Raw genomic sequence first — 22,299 nt, 5'->3', positions numbered from 1 at the left:
AATAACCAGTACTACATTTGCCTGGTTGGTTTTTCTTAAACAAACAATAAATAAGCAACTTCTTCGTTGTTTTGTGTTTTTTTTAAACAAGAATGAAATATAAACTTTGCACATCCAAAATACAATATACAACTTATTTCCCAAAGGACTTCCTGATGACAGAAAACAGCAAAACCAAGTGATGAACTGAAGTTTTTCCTATAGAGACCAGGTGATAGTTGCTCGTTGCAGCTTTTTTCTTTCAAGTTTCACAATTCCCTGATGGATTTTTTCCTGCTTGGAGTGTGAGATGTGGGGGCTCCACGGTTGGATTTTGGTGGAATCAACATTTGGTGGTGGTGGTAAATTTGTTACCTTTAAGACTGAGAAAGTGTAAATGTCCCCAAGACACCGAGCTGAATTTATCTTTTTTGGGAAGACTGATGGGGGTAAGGCCAAGGAGGATTTTTAGACTTAAACCATATTTTATCCAGCTGAAATGGATCATGTCCCCTTCCAAAAGAACAAAAAGGTTGTGAGGGCTGTGTGCTGAAAACCAGAGGTGAGCAATTATCTAGAAATGAAGCTGTATCAGTTTTCCATAACTCAGGAAACCAGAGATTCCCATAAAAAGGATTTGTTGTCAAACTTCACTCAGAAACCCAGCTGAACACAGAGCTGCAGTGGAACAGCAGCAAAGTTCATGAACAAACCACTCTGAGGTGCCCCAGCAGCTGCCTGGCCCTGCCTCATGTGGAGTGGAGCTGGTTTTGTCTCTCAGTCTCAGCTTTCCTCTCCTGCCTGTGGGTCATGGCAGCCCAAAAGGTGATTTTTTTCAGCACTTCCTGCAGGAGTTTGGATGGCAAACAGGGGATTTGGTTTTCCAGGAGAGCTGCGTTCTTCCCAATGCAGTCAAGACACAGCCTGAGGAAGGGAAACACAAAAAAAAAAAAAAAAAAAAAAAAAAAAATTGAAGTAAATGATTTATATTCTAACAAATGACACCTAATAGAAGTTGGTGATGTGCATTAATTACAGGTGTTAATTACAGGTGTTGTGGGTGCATTACACAGCACCAGTGATTAAACTGCTGTGCAGCATCACACACTAAAAGGCTCAAGCATTTCCTGAGGAGAATAATAACCAAATAATTGGTTATTTCACCCAATTTCTGCCGGAGCACGTGGCTAAAACAGCACCTGGGATAGTGGGAGGTGTCCCTGCCATGGAACACGATGGGATTTAAGGTCCCTCCCAGCCTAAAGTGGGATTTAAACCCTATTTTTAAATCCTAATTGTGGGATTCTGTAACTCCAACTCACCTGAGCAGGGAGTAAGGCTGAGTCTGAAATATCAACAAGTCACTGCAGTGACCCTGATCAAGAGGAAAAAAAAAAAAGAACCATTAAAATTGCAAACAATTTCTCTACCTCAGCAATTTCCTACATTAATGTCACATTTATTACCACATGCATGATTTAGAAATTTTATACTTAACCAACTATTTATAAGGATTCTGAATTATAAATTCCTTTTTATTCTGTCAGTCAGTCTCAAGTGGGGATTCCTCAGTGGAATCAGTGGTGTGTAAATGATAATTAACTTACAATCTGTGGTGTGTAAATTATAATAATTTCCTCAGTGGGTGTGTAATTTGTAATGGTTTCAAGTTACCAATTTGAGCAAAGTGTTTGAGCCAAACTCAATCTGTTTTTTTTTTTATTATTATTTATTTATTTTTTCCAATTAAAATCCTATATAAATTTACCAATTTGAGGAAAGTGTTCGAGTCAAACTCAATATGGGTTTTTTTGGTGTGTTTTTTTTTTCTCCAATTAAAATCCTATATCAAAATATATTTATTAATTGATTTGCTCAGAGGTTTTGGACTCCAAGGCCAGGCTGGATGATGCCTGGAGCAACCTGGGATAGTGGGAGGTGTCCCTGCCCATGGCAGGGGTGGATTAAATGGATTTTAACCTCCCTCCCAAGTGAAACCATTCCATGATTTTTTACTGAATTATAATTATCCCAGTGATGGGATTTATTGTGCAGTTTACTGACCGTGTCCATAAAAAGCAAATCATCTTTGCTGCCCCCAAACACCATCACTTCCCCCTCCTGCCCAAGGCAGGCTGTGTGCCACAACCTGGAAATCAAACCAGAAACACAATCAGTGCCCAAAAACAAAAACTTGTGTGTTATCAGCAAGACAAAGCCATTATTTCAGAGGTAAAAAATAACACCTTAAAATAGATTACTTGTTTGTTTAATAATATAAAATAAAAAGAGCATTGTGACTCCCCACCTCATGAGAGTTCTGTTCATACAGACCAATGGATTTTGTCATCATTTGACTTTTCTGTACTCTGGGCATATAAACTTTGTCTTATTTATCACCACAGTGGAAAATTTGCAGGCATCTCTCCAAACCAAGCTTTTTCCTTTGGCAATTTTCCACTTTCTTTGGTTCAGAAGTACAATTTGCTGGGGGAGTTCTCAGTGCTGACACAGATCCCTGAGCACTTGGATCTGCAGTTCTCCTGTTCCAGTCTCACCCTTTCCCAGGGATTCCTGGGGTCACTTTCTGGGAGTCAGTAACTGACATCACACCAAGGAAGGTTCATGATAAGAGACCCCACAAAAGCAAAGCCTGACTTTATCATCTTTCAGAAAGCCACTCCTTGTGGGATTTATTTTGTCATGATTAGATTTTTCTGGTCTATCACCACTTGCTGCTGGGCTTTAAGAGCTACTGAACCAAAAAAAAAAAATAAATCAAAAACACCACTGAAGTTTCATGCAAAAAACAAACGTCCCCACTTTGTCTCTCCCTTGACATCAGTCCTTAGCAGGTTCCTCACCTTTTCCCTTCCTCATACCTGTGGATAGATCTGTCTCTGCCTGATTTAGGGGAACTCTGGGCTTGGTCACGGAGAACACTGGGAAGCCTTTCCTGCCTGGACTCTGGTGACACATCCTAGCTCGCTGAAACCTGAGGCTTTTCCTACTGCCTGAGAGTTTTCTGTCCTCCCATGGGCTGCTCTAAACTTATCACCTAAACATTCTAACAAAGCACGTTATTGAAATCACACACAGGGCTCTTCCAGCTACAGCAACAGCATCACATGGGGAATGAAAACATTGGGAATCCAGGGGTTAAACAGTTGGTTCTCTATTGAAACCCAGCATGCAAAACCTTGGCTGAGGTAAAACAGAGAGAGGAACGGTGTTTTCTACCAATTCAGGATCACCTGAGAAGGCAGTTTGTTAGAAATGGCTAACACTGGAGGTGGAAGGAAATTATTCTCTATGGAATTTAGGGGAGGGAATCAGAGTTGCAGAAGCACACTCATGAATTTTATTACTAAATAAGAGAAATGTATAAAAGAAGAACTCATAGATGTATTATTGCTCTGCATTTTACATTTTAAGAACAATTTAAACTATTTAATGCTTTTCCAGCTGCAGAACATAAAATTATGGTACAAATACTTGACATTTAACCAGTTCAGTGTAGGGACAAGGCTTTTGGTGTGGCTCCCCAGCCCTTCCCAGCCTCTTCCAGGAAAAAATCACATCACAGGGAAGGTTTGGGACACTCAGGAACTGAGCACAGAGCCCTGGCTGCTCCTGCTGTGCTGTTTAAAGACTCCTCAGTCCTTAAATACCATAAAAACATCACTGATCGTAAAACCAAAATATATTCGGTGAGGTTGAGGTCTGAGTTTATTTGGGCTGGAAAGAGTTTGAAGGGTAAGAAGGCAGAAAAGTTGGTTTGGCTGTGGCTGTTGTGTTTAAAAGACAGCCCAAAGTAGGAGAAAACAGGAAGAAAATTAATTAAGGTAAAGATATTTCAGTAACAAGGCAGGGAGCAGAGCAGAACTGGATATTTTTGTATGAGAAAAAAAAAAAGATATAAAATTGTGCTGGGAGTTCCTAGGTGAATGCAGGGAATGGATTCAATGAAAATCTGAATATTTACTATCTACAGCAAATCAGTTCAATAGTTTTTAACTCAGAAACACAGATAATGCTTCAAACACTGGATTAACACTCAATTTTGCTTTTGAAAGAGGCAGAAACTTTTTCATGGTTCTCTCCTCCCCTGTTTCTAATAATGTATAAATATTAATGAGCTTTTATTATTCCCCTTGGTTTATTCATTCCTCCAATTTTTATGGTTTTGTTCATGTAACAATAATTTGGCTACAGAGCACCAGGTTGTTGGACACCCAGATCCTGCACCACAAAAACATCTTTTTATGCAAATAAGCATCAAATACACAAATAAAAAAATAAGGTATGAAGGCAGAAAAGGCATAAAAGCAAACTATTTCAACCACACTGCATTAATATTCTAAACTATTTGTTAAATTACTGTCCAAGGATATAAAAATTGGTTCATTTTGGAAAATGATTCCATTTGAGCACAAATTTTGTGTTTCTGTACCTGGGCCTGCTCTTGGGCAGATGGGTGAGCTGCTTCCATCCATTTGTTGCAATGCTGTGGATCCAACCATCACCTGCAATGGGAGAACACTCAATAATGGGGGTTTTGGGGACAAAAAAATTACCATTTTATTCATACAAATAACTCTAAGAGAATGTTTATTTAGGCAATAGTAACATCAGCACTTCATGAAGCTGCATCTTTTCACTCTTTGTAATTTAATGGTGTCACAGAATCCTCACTGCACAGAAATCTGGAATTAAACCACACCTCATTTCCTTCTTTTGGGTAAATAGACAAAATCACCTCCTCCCAGTGGATTTATCTGTGAAATTATTATTTACCTTAAAATAATTTTTGCCAATTTCAGGGTTTTTTTCATGGAAATAAATCACCTTCTCTACAAAAATAACTCCTGTAACCAATCCCACAACCCTGTGTGTGTGATCTGAAATGCACACTAGAATTATAATTACTTTTATACCTCTGAATTACTTACTCAAAGGAACATTATCAGAGCTTAGTCCACCAAAAAGGAAAAGTCTGTCATCCCCAATGGGGGTCAGGGTGTGCCAGGAGCGATCCCGGGGTTTCTCTCCACTGATATTAATCCTGGGGCAAACAAAGAAACAAAAAACCCCCAAAATTTTCAAACAATGCTGAAAACTAATATCAATTTGGCAGGAAAATTTCAGTTTGTCCAAGAACCACCTTTGGGTTTTTACCCCAGTGAAAAATCAGATTAAATACTCAAATAAATTGCAGTTAATTGAGATAAAATTGGATTATAAAATTCCTCTGCTCCAAGGAAAATGATTTTAAATAACACAAGGATTGTGTCAATCCTAAATCTGATCCAAAAGCTACCACCTCTTCAACTGGATGCTCACCAGAGTTTGAAATAATTATTACTAAAGAGGGGATTTCCTAAGTACAAAACAGATGGAGGTTTATTATTGATAAAATCTTGTGTTAAAAAATCAGAGATTTGAAATCTGTTTCAGCTGAGCTGCATTGAAATTGATTTTATTTTAGTTGGCTTTGCCTGAGAATGTGAAAAGTAAAGATCCTGATATCCCCCAAAAAAACTAATTCATCAGAAATAATTAAATAGGGATTGCAAAAGTGCTCTGCTAAATTGGGCACTCAAGTTCAGGCCAAGTTGCAACATTTATTTGAATCCAAGTGAAGGAAAGAGACTTTTAAAATTGGCCAAGGGGCAGCCTGGGCTTTGATGGTTAAAAAAAATACATCAGATACTGATAATTGATAAAATTTCAATTTTCATGCACAAGAAATGATCCCAGTGCCAGAAATAACTAAATATTGAATAACAATTTAGTAGAGCTCAGGGTAGGGAAAGCAACTTTTGGGTAGTGGCAGCAGAAATGAATTTTGCAATCTCCTGCTGGATGATAATCCTGGGTTAGCAGGATCATATTAAGCAATTCCTTAAGAAAGCTGTGTAGAGTTGAGTGAGGAAAAAAAAACCAAAACCTTGACTGGTTAGTAAATAAAATCATTATTTATTAATAAATAATTATTGGCTCCTTTTGTGATTAGGAGACGAAAGAAATAATGAATAAATACAAACACTTTATCTCCTGTGAGGTGCCAACAGCAGCAGACACTGTGAAAACTCTTTTTTTCCCCTCAATATCTTAAAATTTTTTTTTAAGTCTTAAATCTCTTTTTTTCAGTCTCTCCAAGACTCTTTGCAGAGGTTCTGCAACAGCTGAACAGAAGATTCCTAAATTTACAGTGATCCTATATATATATATATATATATTTATGTACTAAATCACAGGTAAGTCTTATGAGTTATTCTTGGATCACAAAATAGAAATAACTTGAATTTTGGAAAAAAAAATCTTCATTTTTTAAAGATTTCATGGCTTTTTATGGAAGAGACCTTTTCCCAATTTGTGCTGTAATTAGCCAGTAAACCCAGCACTGAAAAAGCCCAAAAACCTGGAATTCCATATGGATAAATGTAGCCAGCCTGAAAATGAGGGTGTTAAATCACTCCACACTGTGCTTTAAACAGCACCATCAGTGCTCTGGTGCAGAGCAGGAAAAGCTCAGTAACCACTATCAAATTCAATTCAATTGAAATCACAACCCAACAGCTGTTAGGAGTCTCCAAACCCTCATTTTCCTCTTGGAAAAGCTGCAGGAACAGCTCTGGAACTATTTAACAATCTGTTTCCATCTTCTGAATTCAGGTTTTTAAGTGTTACAAAAGCAAACTTACCTTCCAGACCAAGTCCAAGTGTCTAAATTCAGGCAGTGCAAATCATTCATTCTGGTTTGCTAAAACAAAGAAATAAAATCCCACTCGGGTTATTTTAAGCAAACAATCAACAAAATGTTTCAGTGAGGCCTTCCTGAGACAGAATATTCCAAGCATCAATAGTTTGAAGAAATCTGTACCCATGTGCCTTAATATAAATCTGAATTATGTGGCAGATGAGAAGCTTTTCTCCTCACAAAAACCATGCAACTCTCAGGGAAGTGCCTGGCAGAAATATCTCCAGTCATGCAACAGAACTAGTGGGGCCAATTTTAGCTTCTAAAAGTGAAGAATTTTGTGGTTATTTATCCAGCTCCTGCAAATGTTTTTTTAACTTCCATCCACAGAACTTCCTGGCAGGGAAATGCAGAAGGTGTTTTACTCTCCTATTGTTGCCTCCTGTTATTTTTTCCTTGACACTGTGAGCAGAAGTTTGTTATCCTCCTGTCTGGTCACTACTCCTGGAGTATCCTGGTAGTGCTGTACTCCGTATATTCCCAGAAAAAAAGTCCAGCATTTGTGCTTTTCCCTCTTTTCCTTTTCACAAAGTGACCACCAGCAAGGTTTTAGGACCCTTTAGCTTTTTGCCATAAAATAAAAGGGGAGATCTTTCCACTTGCTCATCTGCCTGGGATTGGAGGTGCAGGAAATCTCTGACTGCCTTGGGGGTGGTGGAGAAGGTGATAAAAGGATTTCTTTCCTTGCCTGGGAGCTGTGATTCCCCTGGGGACTACAAAAACCATCTGGGAAGTAGGGAAATGTTTCTTGCCTTACCTTCCAACTCCTTTTCTCCCTGGGCAGTCCATAGATCTATTAGAAAAAGCCTTTCTCCAGCTTGCAGATCCTCCTGAGGCAGAACTAGGCTGAAAGGAGTGTTTGTAACCCCTAGGAGTGAGGCTGAGGGACTTCCAGAGCTTGTCCAGCAGAGCTCTGGGAAGTCTCTCAGGGATTTCAGGGAACAGCAAAGTTTTTCAGGAATGCTACAACCTCCTCTGCCAAGTGCTGCTGACCCTGCTGTCCTGGCAAGGGAATGGGAACTAGCATTTTGGGGAGGGCAACAGGATAAAGACAAGATTGTGAGGGTTTGGGGCATTGCCTGAGACATTTTATCCCTCAAGAGGGTGACTAAAAACAACCAAGTGTGACCAGGGGAACAGATCTGTCTTCCATGACAACTCTATCCAGCTTCCTGCTCCTTCTGGAAGGGGATGAGGGGATCAAATCATCCAAGCAGAAAGCAAAATGTAGCTGGGATCTTCTGCACATGTGGGGCAAACCCAACATCCTGGCCTCTACAGCTGAAAATATTCAATCATGGTGGAGTAATACAATTTGATATGAAGGGCATCTATCACAGGAAGTTGCTGTTGGGTTGAAAATTAAGGTTTCAAGAGGATCCTGCTCAAGAGCTCCTCACTGACTTTCCTTTCCTGGGCTTTAGGCAGAGGATGGAGAAGTTCTCTGTTTCCTGCTCCCTGGGAAATCAACGTTACCATCTTTGCATTCTCAGCTGGACAGATGCAGCATTACAGCAACCTCATTTTGAATTTTTGAATTCAAACCACCAGCAGCTGTCCAAGCTTCAGGCCTGTAACAAATCAAAGCACTTTCTACCCAGCCTTTCTTTGGGAAACTGGAACCACACAGGATCATCCCTTGCCAAGCAGTTTCTCCTGCAGCTTCTCACAGATTTCTGTTTCCAGCTGTATTTCATCATTCTGCTGCCAATCCTAACATGATTTTTAACTGGCTTAAGAGCACCAAACCTCCAAATAGGGTTGGCATTTCCCTTGGAGCTCCAAGGGCTCCTGAGACACTCTGCTCATCTCTGGCAAGTTCATTTCTTTGCAGCCCAGTCAAGCAGGACCTGCTTTGTCTCAGGATTAGCACAAGAAAGGCTGTCAGGGTGACATTATTCCCAGCTCACTGCTGGCACAGGGAATTCTGCAGCTCTCCCTCCTGGATTTACAATCAGCTATTCCAGCTCCAAGCTTTGCCAAGAGAAGGATTGCAGCTCCATGGATCTTCTGAGCTTTGCTGACAAGGAGGGGTGACAGGAAATTATAAACATGCTTACATTAAGGCACCAGATGTGTGGAGAGCTGCTGCAAAGGCTTTGGTTTATTTACTTCATTCTCAACATGAAATTTTTTTTCCACTTAAATCAAACACAAGACTCGCATCAACTTCTGGACTAACTCTCCTTCCTTCCCACTTTCTCCCATTTCTGTTTTTCCAGGGGCTTACCTGAAGGAACTGAGTCCACATAACACTTCTGAGCCTGTTTTCAAATGATTCCTGGTACAACTGATTCTCTCATCATCATCATCATCACCATCATCATCTTCTTTTACCAGTTCTAGCTCCAAGTTTGGAAAAAGGTGCCCTTTCCTCCCAGAAAGATGAATAGGAGAAGCCTCATGACACTTCCTGGCCCTTTCTGGTTCCTTGCAGAGCCTTTTCCCTGGGAAGATTTGTATTATGGTGAACTAGAAGGAGAAGGAGGAGCAGAGCAACCCCGTGTTTGCTCCTTAATTTCTGGAGAAAAGCAAAACTTCATCCTTTGGGGAGGGATTATTGCTGGTGTCAGGAAATTTAAGTGTTTTTCTGCTGTCTTTAGCTCTTTCTTTTCATGACTTACATTAATTCCTCAAGCCCCACTGAATGTTCCCTCACCTTTTTAATGTCTCCTTCCATTTATTTCTAGGACAGAAAAAGGATCAATAATAATCACCAAGGTGAAAATTACACTTTGCTGCTCCCCTACAGAATTAAACACAGCTTTCCACAATTTCACTCTTCTCTGACATGGCTTCCCAAGTGGCTTCACTGAAATTTAGCAAGTTTCTAAGGAAGCTGAAGAGAAAAACCTTTTGAGATCAGAATGCTGCAGTCAAACAGAGTTAAAACAGAAGCCTGAGGGCAGATCCTCTGAGGGCAGTGCAGGAATGACAGGCTGAGCTCCAGCTAAATCTGAATTTCACTGCACAAAACCCCAGCTGGAGTCAGAGCAGTTCAAGAGTGCAGCAAGGCCAGGGTGAGCTCACTGACACAACCCTGAGGGAAGGAGGCTTTGGAGGTGCTCAGGAGGAACTGGCAGGGCAGGACCAAACCATCCAAGGGACATTTACATCTCCACATTTGGGTTTTTCCCCCCTCTCAGCTCCCTGAGGGAGGAGCAGAACTTGGCTGTGGGTCAGCAAAGGTTCAGCTGTGAGCACACAGGACAGGGATAACCCTGATTTTTCTCCAATCTCTTTATTTCCATAAGTTATTTGCAAAGTTTGTCCAAGCCTACAGCTCTGGGAAGTGCTGAGTGCAGCTCTCTCAGGCTTGAGCAACAATTCCAGAGATCCTGAATCAAAGGTCACATAAATGGCAAGAACAAACAGGATCAATTTTCTTTTTTTTTCTTTTCTGTTTGCTCTGGAAAAGCACTTAAATAAAAACCTTCCTGCAGGTGTGGGAGGCAATGGAGAGTGGGTCACTGTGCTCCCTGCCTGGTATGTGGGGCTGGTTTCTGCCTGGAAGGGATGCAGATCTGCCAGAGGAATGTTCCAGCAGGGAAATCAGGGAATGGGGAACAAAGGGCACTTTTACACTGCTCTGTTTGCCAGGATTTGGGAATACAGGGGTGAGGCTGTGGCAGCTTTCCAAGGTGGAGCTGGAATATGTTCATTCCCAAACTTCTTTTCATTCCCTTCGCTTTTTTTTTTTTTTTAGACCAGAACTACAGGAACACAGCACTGGGAGCTCTCAGAAACTTCTTCACTGTCACTTTTTTTGGAGAGAGAAAACATCCAGGCTCATCCTCTAGCTGAGTAGGATTAAAGGCTCTAAATCAGCTGTAGTGAAAAGAGCTAAAAACTTCAATTAAAAATAAACCACAAGAGTTCACAGTCACTGAAATTGGGAGGGTTTTGCACTTGCCTTACAGGACCTGCTCCTTACATCAGTGCTTCAGCAGAGAGGAACTGAGTAGAAAATCTCCTTTAATTAGCACTGGAGAAATTCCAAGTGCTGCTGAGAGGTTTGAGTATCTCCCTGCTTACCAGTGGTGGCTTCATGCAATTTAATCAGGGGGGTGGTGCCTGTGGCTTTTTTTTTTTTTTTTTAAGTTAAAAAGAGTCAGGAAGAGTTAAAACTACACAGCCACAATCCAAGCTTAAATTATTTATGCACAGATTGCATCTTTTTGTCTGTTACCTCTTCCAGACATCTGTATTTCAGTCACTTATGAGCAAAAAAAAAGGCAAAATTCAATGATAAAGCCAACTCTAATCTGTTATTTACCACACAATCATCTGTGTTTTACCTTTTTCTGGGACAATCATTAACATTACAGACAGAAATATTCTTCTTTTTGTAGAGGGTGATGACAAGCAGCATCCTGGATTCAGAGCCCTGAACATTCAGGTTAGGCCAAAGACATTTGGGATTTTTTTTTTTTTCTCCTACTACAAAATGACAAAAAAGAAAAGAAAAAAAAACCTGCCAGGAAAATGATAGAACTGTCAAGAAAATATTGAATTACCAGCACTCGTCCTCCAAAGATGTAACCTTTGTTTCCCAGCACAGCACATGTGTGAGCTGCTCGAGGCTGAGGTGGATCTCCACCCTGAAAGGAGCAAAAAAAATTCATCAGAACAGCAAAAAAAATCTCCTGGGCAGTTTTATTTTCTGACCTACAAATCATCAAGAGATGCTACTAAAACCTTTGGAAATCACATCTTGAAATTTGATGTTAAATCCACGTGCCACAAAGTCCTCCCTGTGGAAATCAGAACCAAAGGTGGCAAAAGTGGCTTTTACTTTGCAGCGGTAATTTTAGATTTTGCATTTGGTTTTAGAGGAATTTTAGGACATCTTGTAAATCCCATAAAATTCTGCCAGACAGTCCTTAAAGTATACGACTTCTGCTGAGTTCTTAGATAAATTCACCTGGATTTTATGAACTTTATAGAATATTTTCATCTCAATAAGGCAGAGCTCTCCTGTTCTCAGGTTATCCATGGTAACTGTACATGGATACAGTTTTCCAAAGCTGGAGCCAGGCTGGGAGAGCTGGGAATGTTCCCCTGGAGAGGAGAAGCTCCAGGGAGAGCTCAGAGCCCCTGGCAGGGCCTGAAGGGGCTCCAGGAGAGCTGGAGAGGGACTGGGGACAAGGGATGGAGGGACAGGACACAGGGAATGGCTTTAGGCTGGAAAAGGGGAGATTTGGGTGGGAGATTGGGAATTGGGAATTCCTGGTTGGGCTGGAATTCCCAGATTTGCTGTGGCTGCCCCTGGATCCCTGGCAGTGCCCAAGGCCAGGCTGGATGAGGCTTGGAGCAGCCTGGGACAGTGGGAGGTGTCCCTGCCCAATTTCTAGAGCACAATAATTATCCCAAACTCAGTAAAATCCCAATTGTTGTCGAGATGTGAGATTGAAAACCACTCACTCGAATTGTTGGTTGAGACCAAGTCTGTGTGGTTGTATCAAAAACATGAACATCATTGTGCCATCCCCAGAATATCTGTCCTTCCTTAAAAAAAAAAAGAAGAAATAATAATAAAAATATATTTTATTTTAAAATAAAAAAGATATTGAAGGATACAAACCTGGAAGGGATATGTCTAGATAGAAAATACACCTAAAATAGGCAATTTCATTAGAAGATGTGGTGATATTTTTAACAATGCTGCACCATTGAAGGTCAGCAGCACCTGGGCAAGTTCAGGTTGGTGACACCTGAAAATCAGACACTGCAGCAAATTTCACCTTTTAAATTTTATTGTAACACACTGAGAAATAAATAGATTGTAAAAACCCCAATTCTTTAACATTTGATGTCAGGAGCTTCCTGTCAATACTCTGCTCAGTCATCTTTGTATTAACTATAAGGAATTACTGTAGAAAAGTTGATAATCCAGGCATCTTTCTGGAGAATAAATTCAATAAATTAAATCAGACTATTTGTCAGTTTGACTTGGGAAGCTATAAATTCCCTGATGTTACTTCAAAGAAATAAATCATAAATTTTTCTGATGAAAATTTTGCCTTTTTCCTGCTTTGACAGCATTTCATTTATTGCACTCCAAGCCCAGCACTGGGAACTTGGAATATGTGGAACAACCACCACTCCCAACGTGCAATATCTGGAATTTCAAACCTTAAAAAGATTCCAAATTTGCATTTCTGCTGATGCCAGAAATAAAAATCAGATTCTCATGCTCATCAAGGATGATAAAAAGGATCTTTTTCTCTCAATCAGAAAGGACAAATCAGAGGGAATGGGGACAAATCCCTTACCCAAAATGCATCGTGGACATCGAAACAATCACTGAGCTCGTTGTGCTTCCTGCAGCCATAACCTCCAAAATAAATGAGCCTGAAACAACAAAGGCAGTTCATTGAGCTGTTCTGTAAATAAGATTAAAATGAAGAAGCTGCATTAATGAGTGTTTTGGGTTCCTACTGCAGTCACACCAACAATGGGAATGTTTTGTGTAGCACCTGATGATGCAAACCCCAAAGCAGGTGAAGGTCACAGCCACACCCTCAACAAACCTGACTGGAACCCACACAAGGAAATTATTGAGGCTTTGACACCTCAAAGTCTCTGTTTCTCTCTGCAGAAGTTTATTTCCAGTGCTCTTTGCAGCCAGGACAGTGAAATGCCTCATTCTTTGCCCTTCCCCAGTGAAATTCCTGTGCTCCTGATGTATTTTCTGACCTTTTGGTCTAACTTTTGGTGAGAAATGTTCCCAAGGTTTGTCCTACAGTCTTTTTTTGGCTTAAAGTCAGATTTTTCAACCAAGCACTACTGAATCTCCCATTGCCAGGATCCTCAAGCACCTCCCAGCCCAATATTCCAGCCAGGAAAGGGCCATTCATAAATCATCTTTATTTTTTTTTTTTTTTTTTTTTTTTTTTTTTTTTTACACATCAAAAGGTTTTATTCCATCATCTAAAACAGGTGATTTGCTCAGCATGCAGATGACACAATACTCTGAATAAATGCATTTAGTATTGAATAGTCTTGTGTTAACAGCCAGGGAGTTGTTCAAATACCTGTATTTTCCTATCTCCTGCAGTTAAATTAGAATTACAAAAGCAAGATGTGGCACCCAGGGGCATTGCAGAGCTCATGCAAAACCTCCATAGATGTGGAGTCCAGAAAGAGATAAATCACTTCCATCTGATAATGTTCACAATAAATCCATTCTGACTCATTTGTAACAGATTTAATAATAAATCACTGACATGGCACCTGCTTGTGATCACTTCTGCCTCATTATCCAGCCATTTTCCAAAACAAACACACAATCTGGAGTATTTCTGTTTGGCCAAGTCTGTTTTCTAAACACCCTCAGTCACTTTTCCACCACAAATCTCCAGGCTGACTCAGTCCTTGCAAGATAAAAATAATCACTGGGATGCCTTTGCAACTGCCAGCTGTTAAAATCCTTGGATAAAATTAAAATCCTTGGAAATGCACTCAATGGATTTATTGCAGGTAAATATTTAAGGCTTAAAATAATGCATGTGACAGAGAAAGTGATTTTTATGGTATTTTTCAATATAATAGATGCAAAATAGCTTTCTAAAGTATAAAACATTCCATAAACTTTCCATAAATTTCCCAGCCCTCTCTCAAAGTGGGATTTTATTTACCATTAATTCAGCTCAAATGTGAGGAAACTCTGGTACAAAGTTGTTACAAAATCCCCCAGCAAGTCAAGCTAAAAATCAGAGTTTCCTCCATCCCAAACCCGAGTTCCCTTCACTTTTAACACTTCCTCTCTGCAATTAACACAAATTAAATATTTTTTTTTAAATCAGTTACCTGTTTTTGTACACCCAGCAGGAGAGTTTGTCACGAGGTGTGGGAGGTTGACCTTTAAAGTTTGTGATTTTTTTCCACCTGTAGGTTCCGGTTTTTGTTCTCAAATTGACGTAATACAGCTTGAAAGGAACAACAAAAAAATGACAATTTTTCAGTCTAAAGCACAAATCATCACCAGAAAAAAACCCCAACCCACCACCTCCAGAAGCCTGGAAGTAAAAGAGGAACTGGCAGTGAGTTTATGATGGCAAATACAGCACAAAAACAAAGTTAAAGGGGGAGAATTGGCAGAAAGTTTCACATTTCACTGATTTTCTACTCAGGAGTCAACTCTTTATTGACTTTATTTATATTAAATGATGAAATAACTGATTTCATCTCTTTTGTTAATTCAGTTTTCACTTACAAGGAAAGCTGGTAGCTTTATTTTAACCTGGATTATTTAAAGAAGTGAATTGCTATCAAAGAGCAAAAATAAAAGTGATATTCAGAGATTAGTCTCAATGAAGAGTGTCAAAATATTTTTTTAAAACCACTTGTGGAAGCACTGGCATAAATATAGAAAGTTTTAGAAAAAAAATAAAGCTTTTCCTCAAATTTCTCTTTAATTTATATACAAATACACCAGATAAACAGCAAGGTCAGGATTAGCATTTATTAAAATACAATTTTATGGAAAGAAACAAAGATTACAATACCCTGTTGCTGTATCCTTTGTCATCAAATCCCCCAAAAATGTACAGCTTGCCATTGATGCTGGCCCCACAGCTGCCTGACATGGAGGTGGGTAACTCCCCTTCCATCAGGTGCATTGTCCTGCAATTTCAAAAAAAAACCACATTCAGCCCCTTCAAATCTGCCCAAAATGTAACAATCCCAAACAGGTTTATTCAGAATTTTCAGATTTTAAAAGGTGAAAATAAAGTTTGGGCCATAATGAGGATTAGGAGCTACAGGTGAAGTTGGGCTCCTGTGGTGGGATGAAACTTCCAGGTGGGTATTGTGTGATTTATAAAGTATCTTGATTTTTCTGGAGGTGAAATTCACATTAGCAGAGCTTTAGTAGAGCTGAAACGTTAATTATTTGAAATCTGGAAATACTGTTAACTCCAGGAATTCCTGAAATGAGGATCTGGCATTGCTGGGATGTCAGAAATGGAAAACTGAGGCTCCTGCTGGGCCCTGCACGTGTGAAACTGTGCTGAGAGCTCAGCCAGGTCAGCAGCACATTCCTGGGTAAATATAACCCTGAAGGAAAAAAAAGTTCTGTTTAACCCAGATCACTTTCCTGATCCCTGGGAACACAAACTGCTGCACTGGGACAGCAGGGAAAAAAAAAATAAGGGAGTGTGGAGCAACTCTGGCCCACAGGAAAGGGATAAAAAATCATGGGCTGTGGGAGGAAAAAAAATGGGGAGAAAAAAGGAAAAAAAAAGGGGGAAAAGGGAACAAAAGGGGGCAAAAGATTGAGGGGAAAGGGAACAAAAGGGGGGAGAGGAAAAAGGAGAGGAAAAAGGAGAGGAAAAAGGAGAGGAAAAAGGAGAGGAAAAAGGAGAAAACAAAAAAGGGGAGGAAAAAAGAAAGTGGAGAGAAAAAGAAAAAAAAGGAGTGGAGGGAAACAGAAAAAAGGGAAGTTCTGAGTTATTTTTGAGTTGCAGTGTATATGGAATTAATACTGAAAATAACAAATACATAACTGTAAGTAGATCAAGAGCCCAAGCAGCCAGTGTTTAACTGTTCTAACATAAAAATTAATGTAAAAAAAATAAAGTGCCAAGTAAATGCACCTGTGTTAACAGAGCCTGGAGCCAACCATTTCCACCATCCCCTTGCACACCATCATTACACCTCAGCAAGGGTTGTGTTTCCTGGAGTTGTTTACATCCAACACCTGCTATTTATCATGACCAACATCCCTGAAGGCTTTTCCCTGCCCATCAGTGACAAAAACCAGCTTTAGGGAACAATTCAATGGGAATGGAGGCACTTGCCATAGGCCACTGTCCATGTCGTAGATCCAGAGCTCGTCGCTGGGCAGATAAACTTCATTCTCTTCAATGGACTGGAAGGGGAACAAGGGGAAAATGTTAAACCAGTTCTGCTTTCCCTTGTTTGCACATGAAATGCCAAACCATGTAACTCAGCAACACTGAGTGAGCTGGAGGAAACCAGAGCAGGAGTCACACCCCAGTGTTACAGCTCTGATCAGAAAACTAATTTATTGTATAAATAAACAACTTAATTCCTCATCAGGGCTGCTTGATAAAGGCACAGATTGACCAACTCAACATTTGGCCACGGGAAGATGTGGAACAACATCAGCCAGGTTTGAAGCTCCTGAATTAAAACTCATTTTAGGTACTTTTATTCAAGAGCTGTTTCCATTGGCATAGTGGAAAACTGTAGAGTAAAAAACAGAATGTAAAAAGTGGACTAAAAACACAAAGTCACTTGCAGCAGTTAAGCTGAAAGACCAAGATGTCAAACATAAAGGAGTAAATTAATTCTTCTGTGGAAAAAAAAAAGATTTATGAAAGCTCCCTTAATGACAGAGGTCATTAAGAAAGAAAAATAATTTAGGAACTAATGATGAGGAATAACAACAAACAGGAGAGGAAGCCCCAAAAAAATGTAGTATTCATGGTGAGTAACAGCTACAGCATTAATTACTGCCTTGGCACTGGAAAGAAATTAAAGCCTGGCAGTGAGCAAGCAGCCAGAGTCAGTAAATAAATAAAAACTGGCTCAAAATTAAATGAACGTGAAGCAGCTGAACGCAAAACTAAAATTTAATTACTGACAATTCAGTTGCTGATATTGCTGACTTCAAACTGAGTTTTATTATGACTTTCTCACTGTGAAAGGTGCCAAGCAGGCAGGTACATCCTATTTTTGGTACATTTATCCTGGCAGCTTCTGCAACCTGCACAAGTCGAGTCAATTTGATCTGGATATGTCAGAGGTCGGGCACTTGCCAAAAATAAAGTTTGCTGGGCAGGACTCCACCAGCAACACATGAAAATTGATTTATCTGTGTAAAGGGCTGCTTAGAGAGCAACAATTTTCATAATATTCTCAACAGATAAATAAGTAAAGCTACTAAGAACACTTGCAAAGTTTATCTGCCAAACTTCATACACGTTGTGTTTTGAATGTGCCACGGACACACAGTTTTTTATTTGAAAATGTTATTTGTGCTCAGTAGTTCACCCTCAGTTTTAAAGAGCAGAGCATAAAAACTACTTTTTATGATTTAGATTTTTATGATTTTATTATTTTTATGATTTAGATTACCAGTGATTATGGGGATATTTAGTTATACAGAGTATTATGGAGTTTAAATCCAGGAGTCTCCCACTAAAGTTGAGTATGGAAGGACAAGCTTTGAACATTTTAAAGTTACTTTAGCCTGTGAAAAATATAGATAAGAATATGAAATATCTTTACAGAAATAACAGTTTCCACCTGACCAGGAATTACACCAAGCACAGGTATTTTCAATTTTATGGCCGATGTGCCCAGCAGACAAAATGAACAGATAAATATAAACAGGAAAACAACACTTAGTAAAACTCAGTGGGTGTATTTAATGTAGTATCATTCTTAGCTCCCTTTTGGGTCGAATTCATAGAGTTAAAAGACACAAGGAGTTATGACAGAAACAGAAGTGTTCTGTCTATGAAAAACAAAAACCAAAACCAAACAAAAATAAAATTTGTGGCTTTTAGCCTGCCATCAGCTTGTTTTTAAGGTGACAGCAGCACTTTGTACGGGAGGAAAACACACTGCAAGCTGCACAATGAATAGAAATCTCGGGGACTCGGCAGCGAGAACACGAATTACACCCTGGAAAAGCCGAGCCACAAATTCCAGCCATTGCGGCTCGGAGGGAGACGCGCTCTGAGGAGCGGAGGGTGCGATGGAAAAGGGCCGGGAGCGAAGCGGCTCCGCCAGCCCTTCCCCACACGGGCTCCGTGACGGGGGCGCCGCAGCCGGGCCGGGAGGAGGGCGCTGACCGCGGGCTGCCCGCGCCGGGGAAGGGCGGCGGGACGAGGGGACCGGAGCGGCCAGCGCCGACCCCTCAGCGCCATCCCCGCCGTCCCCTCAGCGTTGTCTCCTCAGTGTTGTCCCCTCAGCGCCATTCCCTCAGCGTTCTCCCCTCAGCGCCGTCCCCTCAGTGTTGTCCCTTCAGCGCCGTCCCCTCAGTGCTGTCCCCTCAGCCCTCTCAGCGTTGTCCCCTCAGCGCCGTCCCCTCTGCGTTGCCCCCTCAGCGCCATCCCCCCAGCGTTGTCCCCTCAGTGCCCTCCCCGCCGTCCCCTCAGTGTTGTCCCCTCAGCGCCATCCCCTCAGCGTTATCCCCGCTGTCCCCTCAGCGCCGTCCCTCCAGTGTTGTCCCCTCAGCGCCATCCCCTCAGTGCCGTCCTCGCCGTCCCCCTCAGCGTTGCCCCCTCAGTATTGTCCCCTCAGTGCTGTCCCCGCCGTCCCCTCAGTTGTTCTCCCCTCAGCGCCTCCCGCCGCCATTCGAACGGCGCGCGGCGGCCACAGCCAATCAGCGCCCGCGCCGCGGCCCGGGCGCCCGCCGAGGGCTGAGGGGCGGCGGGGGGACCCCCCCCCCTTCTCTCCCTGCCCCGCCCGAGGCTCCGCTCCCCGCTCCCGGAGCCGCGCTCCCGCCGCTCCTTCCCGGTTCCTCCCGCACTCCCCCCACGCCCGCCTTACCACGTATCCTCCCCACACGTAGAGAAAGTTCCCGTCCACCACGGCGCAGTGGCCGCTGCGCTCCTCGGCCACGCAGAACTGATCCGCGGGGTCCGCCGCCATCTTGCGGGGGGAGGAAGAGGAGGAGGAGGGAGGAGGAGGAGGAAGCGGCTCGGCCGCCTCAGGGCTCGCGTCCCGCCACCGCCTCCTCCGGGTGAAGCTGCGGCTCCGCCGCCGGTCGCTCCCCTGGGGCGGACGGGAAGCCGGGAGGGTCCAAAGTGTGGGGCGGCACCCGGCGCGGGTCTGGCTGGGAGCGGACGGGGAGAGCCCCGTGCTGCCCTCGGTCCCGGGCCGGAGTGTGAGGCGGAATGAACCGCGCGGGAGGATGTGAATAATGCGGGAGGATGTGAATAATGTGCGCGAGAGGAGGAAAGAAGCGCCGGGAATGGGAGAGCGAAACACAAACCACAGGGCAAAGGAGGGAAAGAGGAGCTGGGGCTCAGAGCGGGACGGCGTTTAAGGCTTCGGGCAAGGGCACGGAGTGATGGACAAGGGGGAATGGCTTCAAACGGCCCGAGGGCAGGGATGGGTGGGATTTTAGGAAGGAATTCCGCCCTGTGAGGGTGGGGAGGCCCTGCCAGAGCAGCTGTGGCTGCCCCTGGATCCCTGGAAGTGTCCAAGGCCAGGCTGGACGGGATTTGGAGCACCCTGGCATAGTGGAAGGTGTCTCTGCCCATGGCAGCGGTGTGATGAGAGGGGATTTAATGTCCCTTCCAACCCAAACCATTCCACGATCCTGTGGATGCTGTGATAAGAACAGCAGAACTTCCTGTCTCTCTGGAGGTGAGACAAGCCACGCTCCTGCCAGAAACAGCAGCTGGTATTAAACAGTCGGACGGTTCCAGTTCTTACTCTCTTTTATCAACAACTGAGTCAGTTCCAGCTGAACTCTGTGTTGGGCTGGAATTAATGGAATGCAAAATAAAACAGGTACAGCTCTTCAGAATTAGTAGAGTAGAACCTGGGAGAAATGTGCACTTTAGCATCTTATAAAAGGGCACCAGAAAGTGATGTCCTTTCTTGTGGCAGTAGGACATACACTTCCTCTGTTGGATCTTGGAGGGAAGATACTAATTATTCACATTCATAAACTGGTAATATTAATCACAGAATCTTCTGAATTGGAAGAGACCCACAAGGATCATCCAGTCCAGCTCCTGTCCCTCCACAGACCCCCCAACAATCCCACCCTGGGCATCCCTGGCAGTGCTGTCCAAACACTCCTGGAGCTCTGGCAGCCTTGGGAATGTCACCATTCCCTGGGGAGCCTGGGCAGTGCCCAGCACCCTCTGGAACCTTTCCCTGAAATCCAACCTAAACCTCCCTAACACAGCTCCAGGTGTTCTCTCAGTGGTGACACAGAGATCAGCACCTGTCCTGAACCCTTAAAATCAGGCAATATACTGATGGTGCATTGGGCTGGTGGTGAAAATGCAGGAGTCAGCATTTGGAAGAGGTAAAAAAAAGATGGGAAGCAGACAAATTCTATCTATAGATCTCTAGGTCAGGTAGAGCTGCAATGTGCTGTCTCAGGAGATGGGATTTTGCCAGTGGAGCAGTGACAGACAAGAAAATGAGCTGTGTTGTCAGTGTAACAAAACAATTCCATGGATCCAGGTGGATGCAGTCTGGCTGATCCTGGAGCACTGGGCTCCCTCCAGCTGCTGTGATGTCCAGCAAAGCCACGGAAGGTGATGGAGACAAAGATCTGGGTATGGCTTGCAGAGCTCCAGATGGCTCAGTGAAACACAAGTCTGCAGCTCATGCTGGAATACTTTTATATCTCTGGTGGGAGGCAGCCTAAGAGAGCCCCCAAATCCAGCAGGATGCTGTAGGAATGTAATGCTTTGCATTCCCTGTTTGGTCATGGCTTTAGAGAGAACTATTTTTGGACAAGGGGCACATCCCTTCTCCAGGTGCACCTTCCTTCGTGTGGCAAGACAGGAGCTGAATGGCAAGATCAGGTTTTCTCAGAAAGAGAATAAGCAGTAATTTTAGCAAATGATGGTACTTATGTAAGAATTGGGCTTATAATTTGCACCTAGCTGCATGCCTGCGACGAGAAATGAATCATATTTCCTGCCAAAATAGCTGAGACCTGTCAGATGGCAGCTCTTTGTCTGAAGAGAGTAGCAGCAGCTTCACCCATGAGCTCACTCCCCCGATGAGGAGCGATTATAAATTATGCAGTTGAGAATGGGCTATAGAAAATAGCTGACATTTTCTGTCTGTCTTTAAATCCCCGCAGTTTTCCGATCAAACTCTCTTTCAGGAGTTGCTTTGTGAGCCTTGTGTGGAATCAAGGTGTACTTTGAGAGATGGGGATGAGTGTTTGAATGAGACATCAGGTGTTTTTCATGTGGAGAGAAGGCAGCTACCCCACAATCCTGGAACTGTGGCTTTCCCTGGATTCCTGGAAGTGTCCAAGGCCAGGTTGGATGAGGCTTGGAGCAACCTGGGATAGTGGAAAGTGTCCCTGCCCATGGCAGGGGGTGGGATTAGATGGGTTTTAAGGACTCTTCCCATCCAAATAATTCTGGGATGCTGTGATTTTGTAAAAACAGCCCTGGAGAGTATCCTGTGCTCGTAGGAGCAATTCACAGCCAGATGTATTTGAAGGATGTTTTGTGGCAAGAAAATCTGAAGTGGGAGAGACCCTGGAGTACTGGAGATGCAGAGGAACCTGTGCTCGGCCTGCAGAGAGAGAGAGAGAAATAGTGTGAACTGCAATACCTGTAAAGGAACAAAATGATACTGTGGATAATTGTGTTGGGTGACTTGTGTCACTCACAGCAAGTGTTTTCAATGGAATCAGGGAATTGTTTAGGTTGGAAAAGCCGTCTGTGAAAGTGGAGTCGGCCAAGGCCATCACTGCCCCATGTCCCCTTATGCCACATCCACGTGGCATTTAAATCTTTCCAAAGATGGGGAAACTCCAGTACTGCTCTGGAAGCCCGTCAGGGACGGACATCCATTTCCATGGAGAAATT

The 22,299-nt window shown here is 42.7% G+C and overlaps 1 protein-coding gene across 1 annotated transcript; it reads right to left on the bottom strand.

Annotated features, from left to right (window-relative positions):
- Window positions 1-24: 24 nt before the first annotated feature.
- Window positions 25-19,453, bottom strand: KLHDC1 (kelch domain containing 1). Its single transcript, XM_083863663.1, has 13 exons — window positions 19,271-19,453; window positions 16,546-16,616; window positions 15,253-15,370; window positions 14,555-14,673; window positions 13,018-13,096; window positions 12,167-12,250; window positions 11,260-11,343; window positions 6,687-6,745; window positions 4,932-5,044; window positions 4,433-4,505; window positions 2,044-2,128; window positions 1,302-1,354; window positions 25-903 (listed from the first exon to the last, which is right to left on the bottom strand). The coding sequence occupies exons 1-13, from the start codon at window positions 19,370-19,372 to the stop codon at window positions 729-731; spliced, it is 1,215 nt and encodes a 404-aa protein (XP_083719789.1). The 5' UTR covers window positions 19,373-19,453; the 3' UTR covers window positions 25-728.
- Window positions 19,454-22,299: the final 2,846 nt, after the last annotated feature.

The sequence above is a fragment of the Zosterops lateralis genome (genome assembly GCF_965231275.1).
Source record: "Zosterops lateralis genome assembly, chromosome: 6".
In the NCBI taxonomy this organism is placed as follows: domain Eukaryota; kingdom Metazoa; phylum Chordata; class Aves; order Passeriformes; family Zosteropidae; genus Zosterops; species Zosterops lateralis.
The sequence above is the reverse complement of the archived record's forward strand: the minus strand, read 5'-3'. Positions and strand labels throughout refer to the sequence as shown.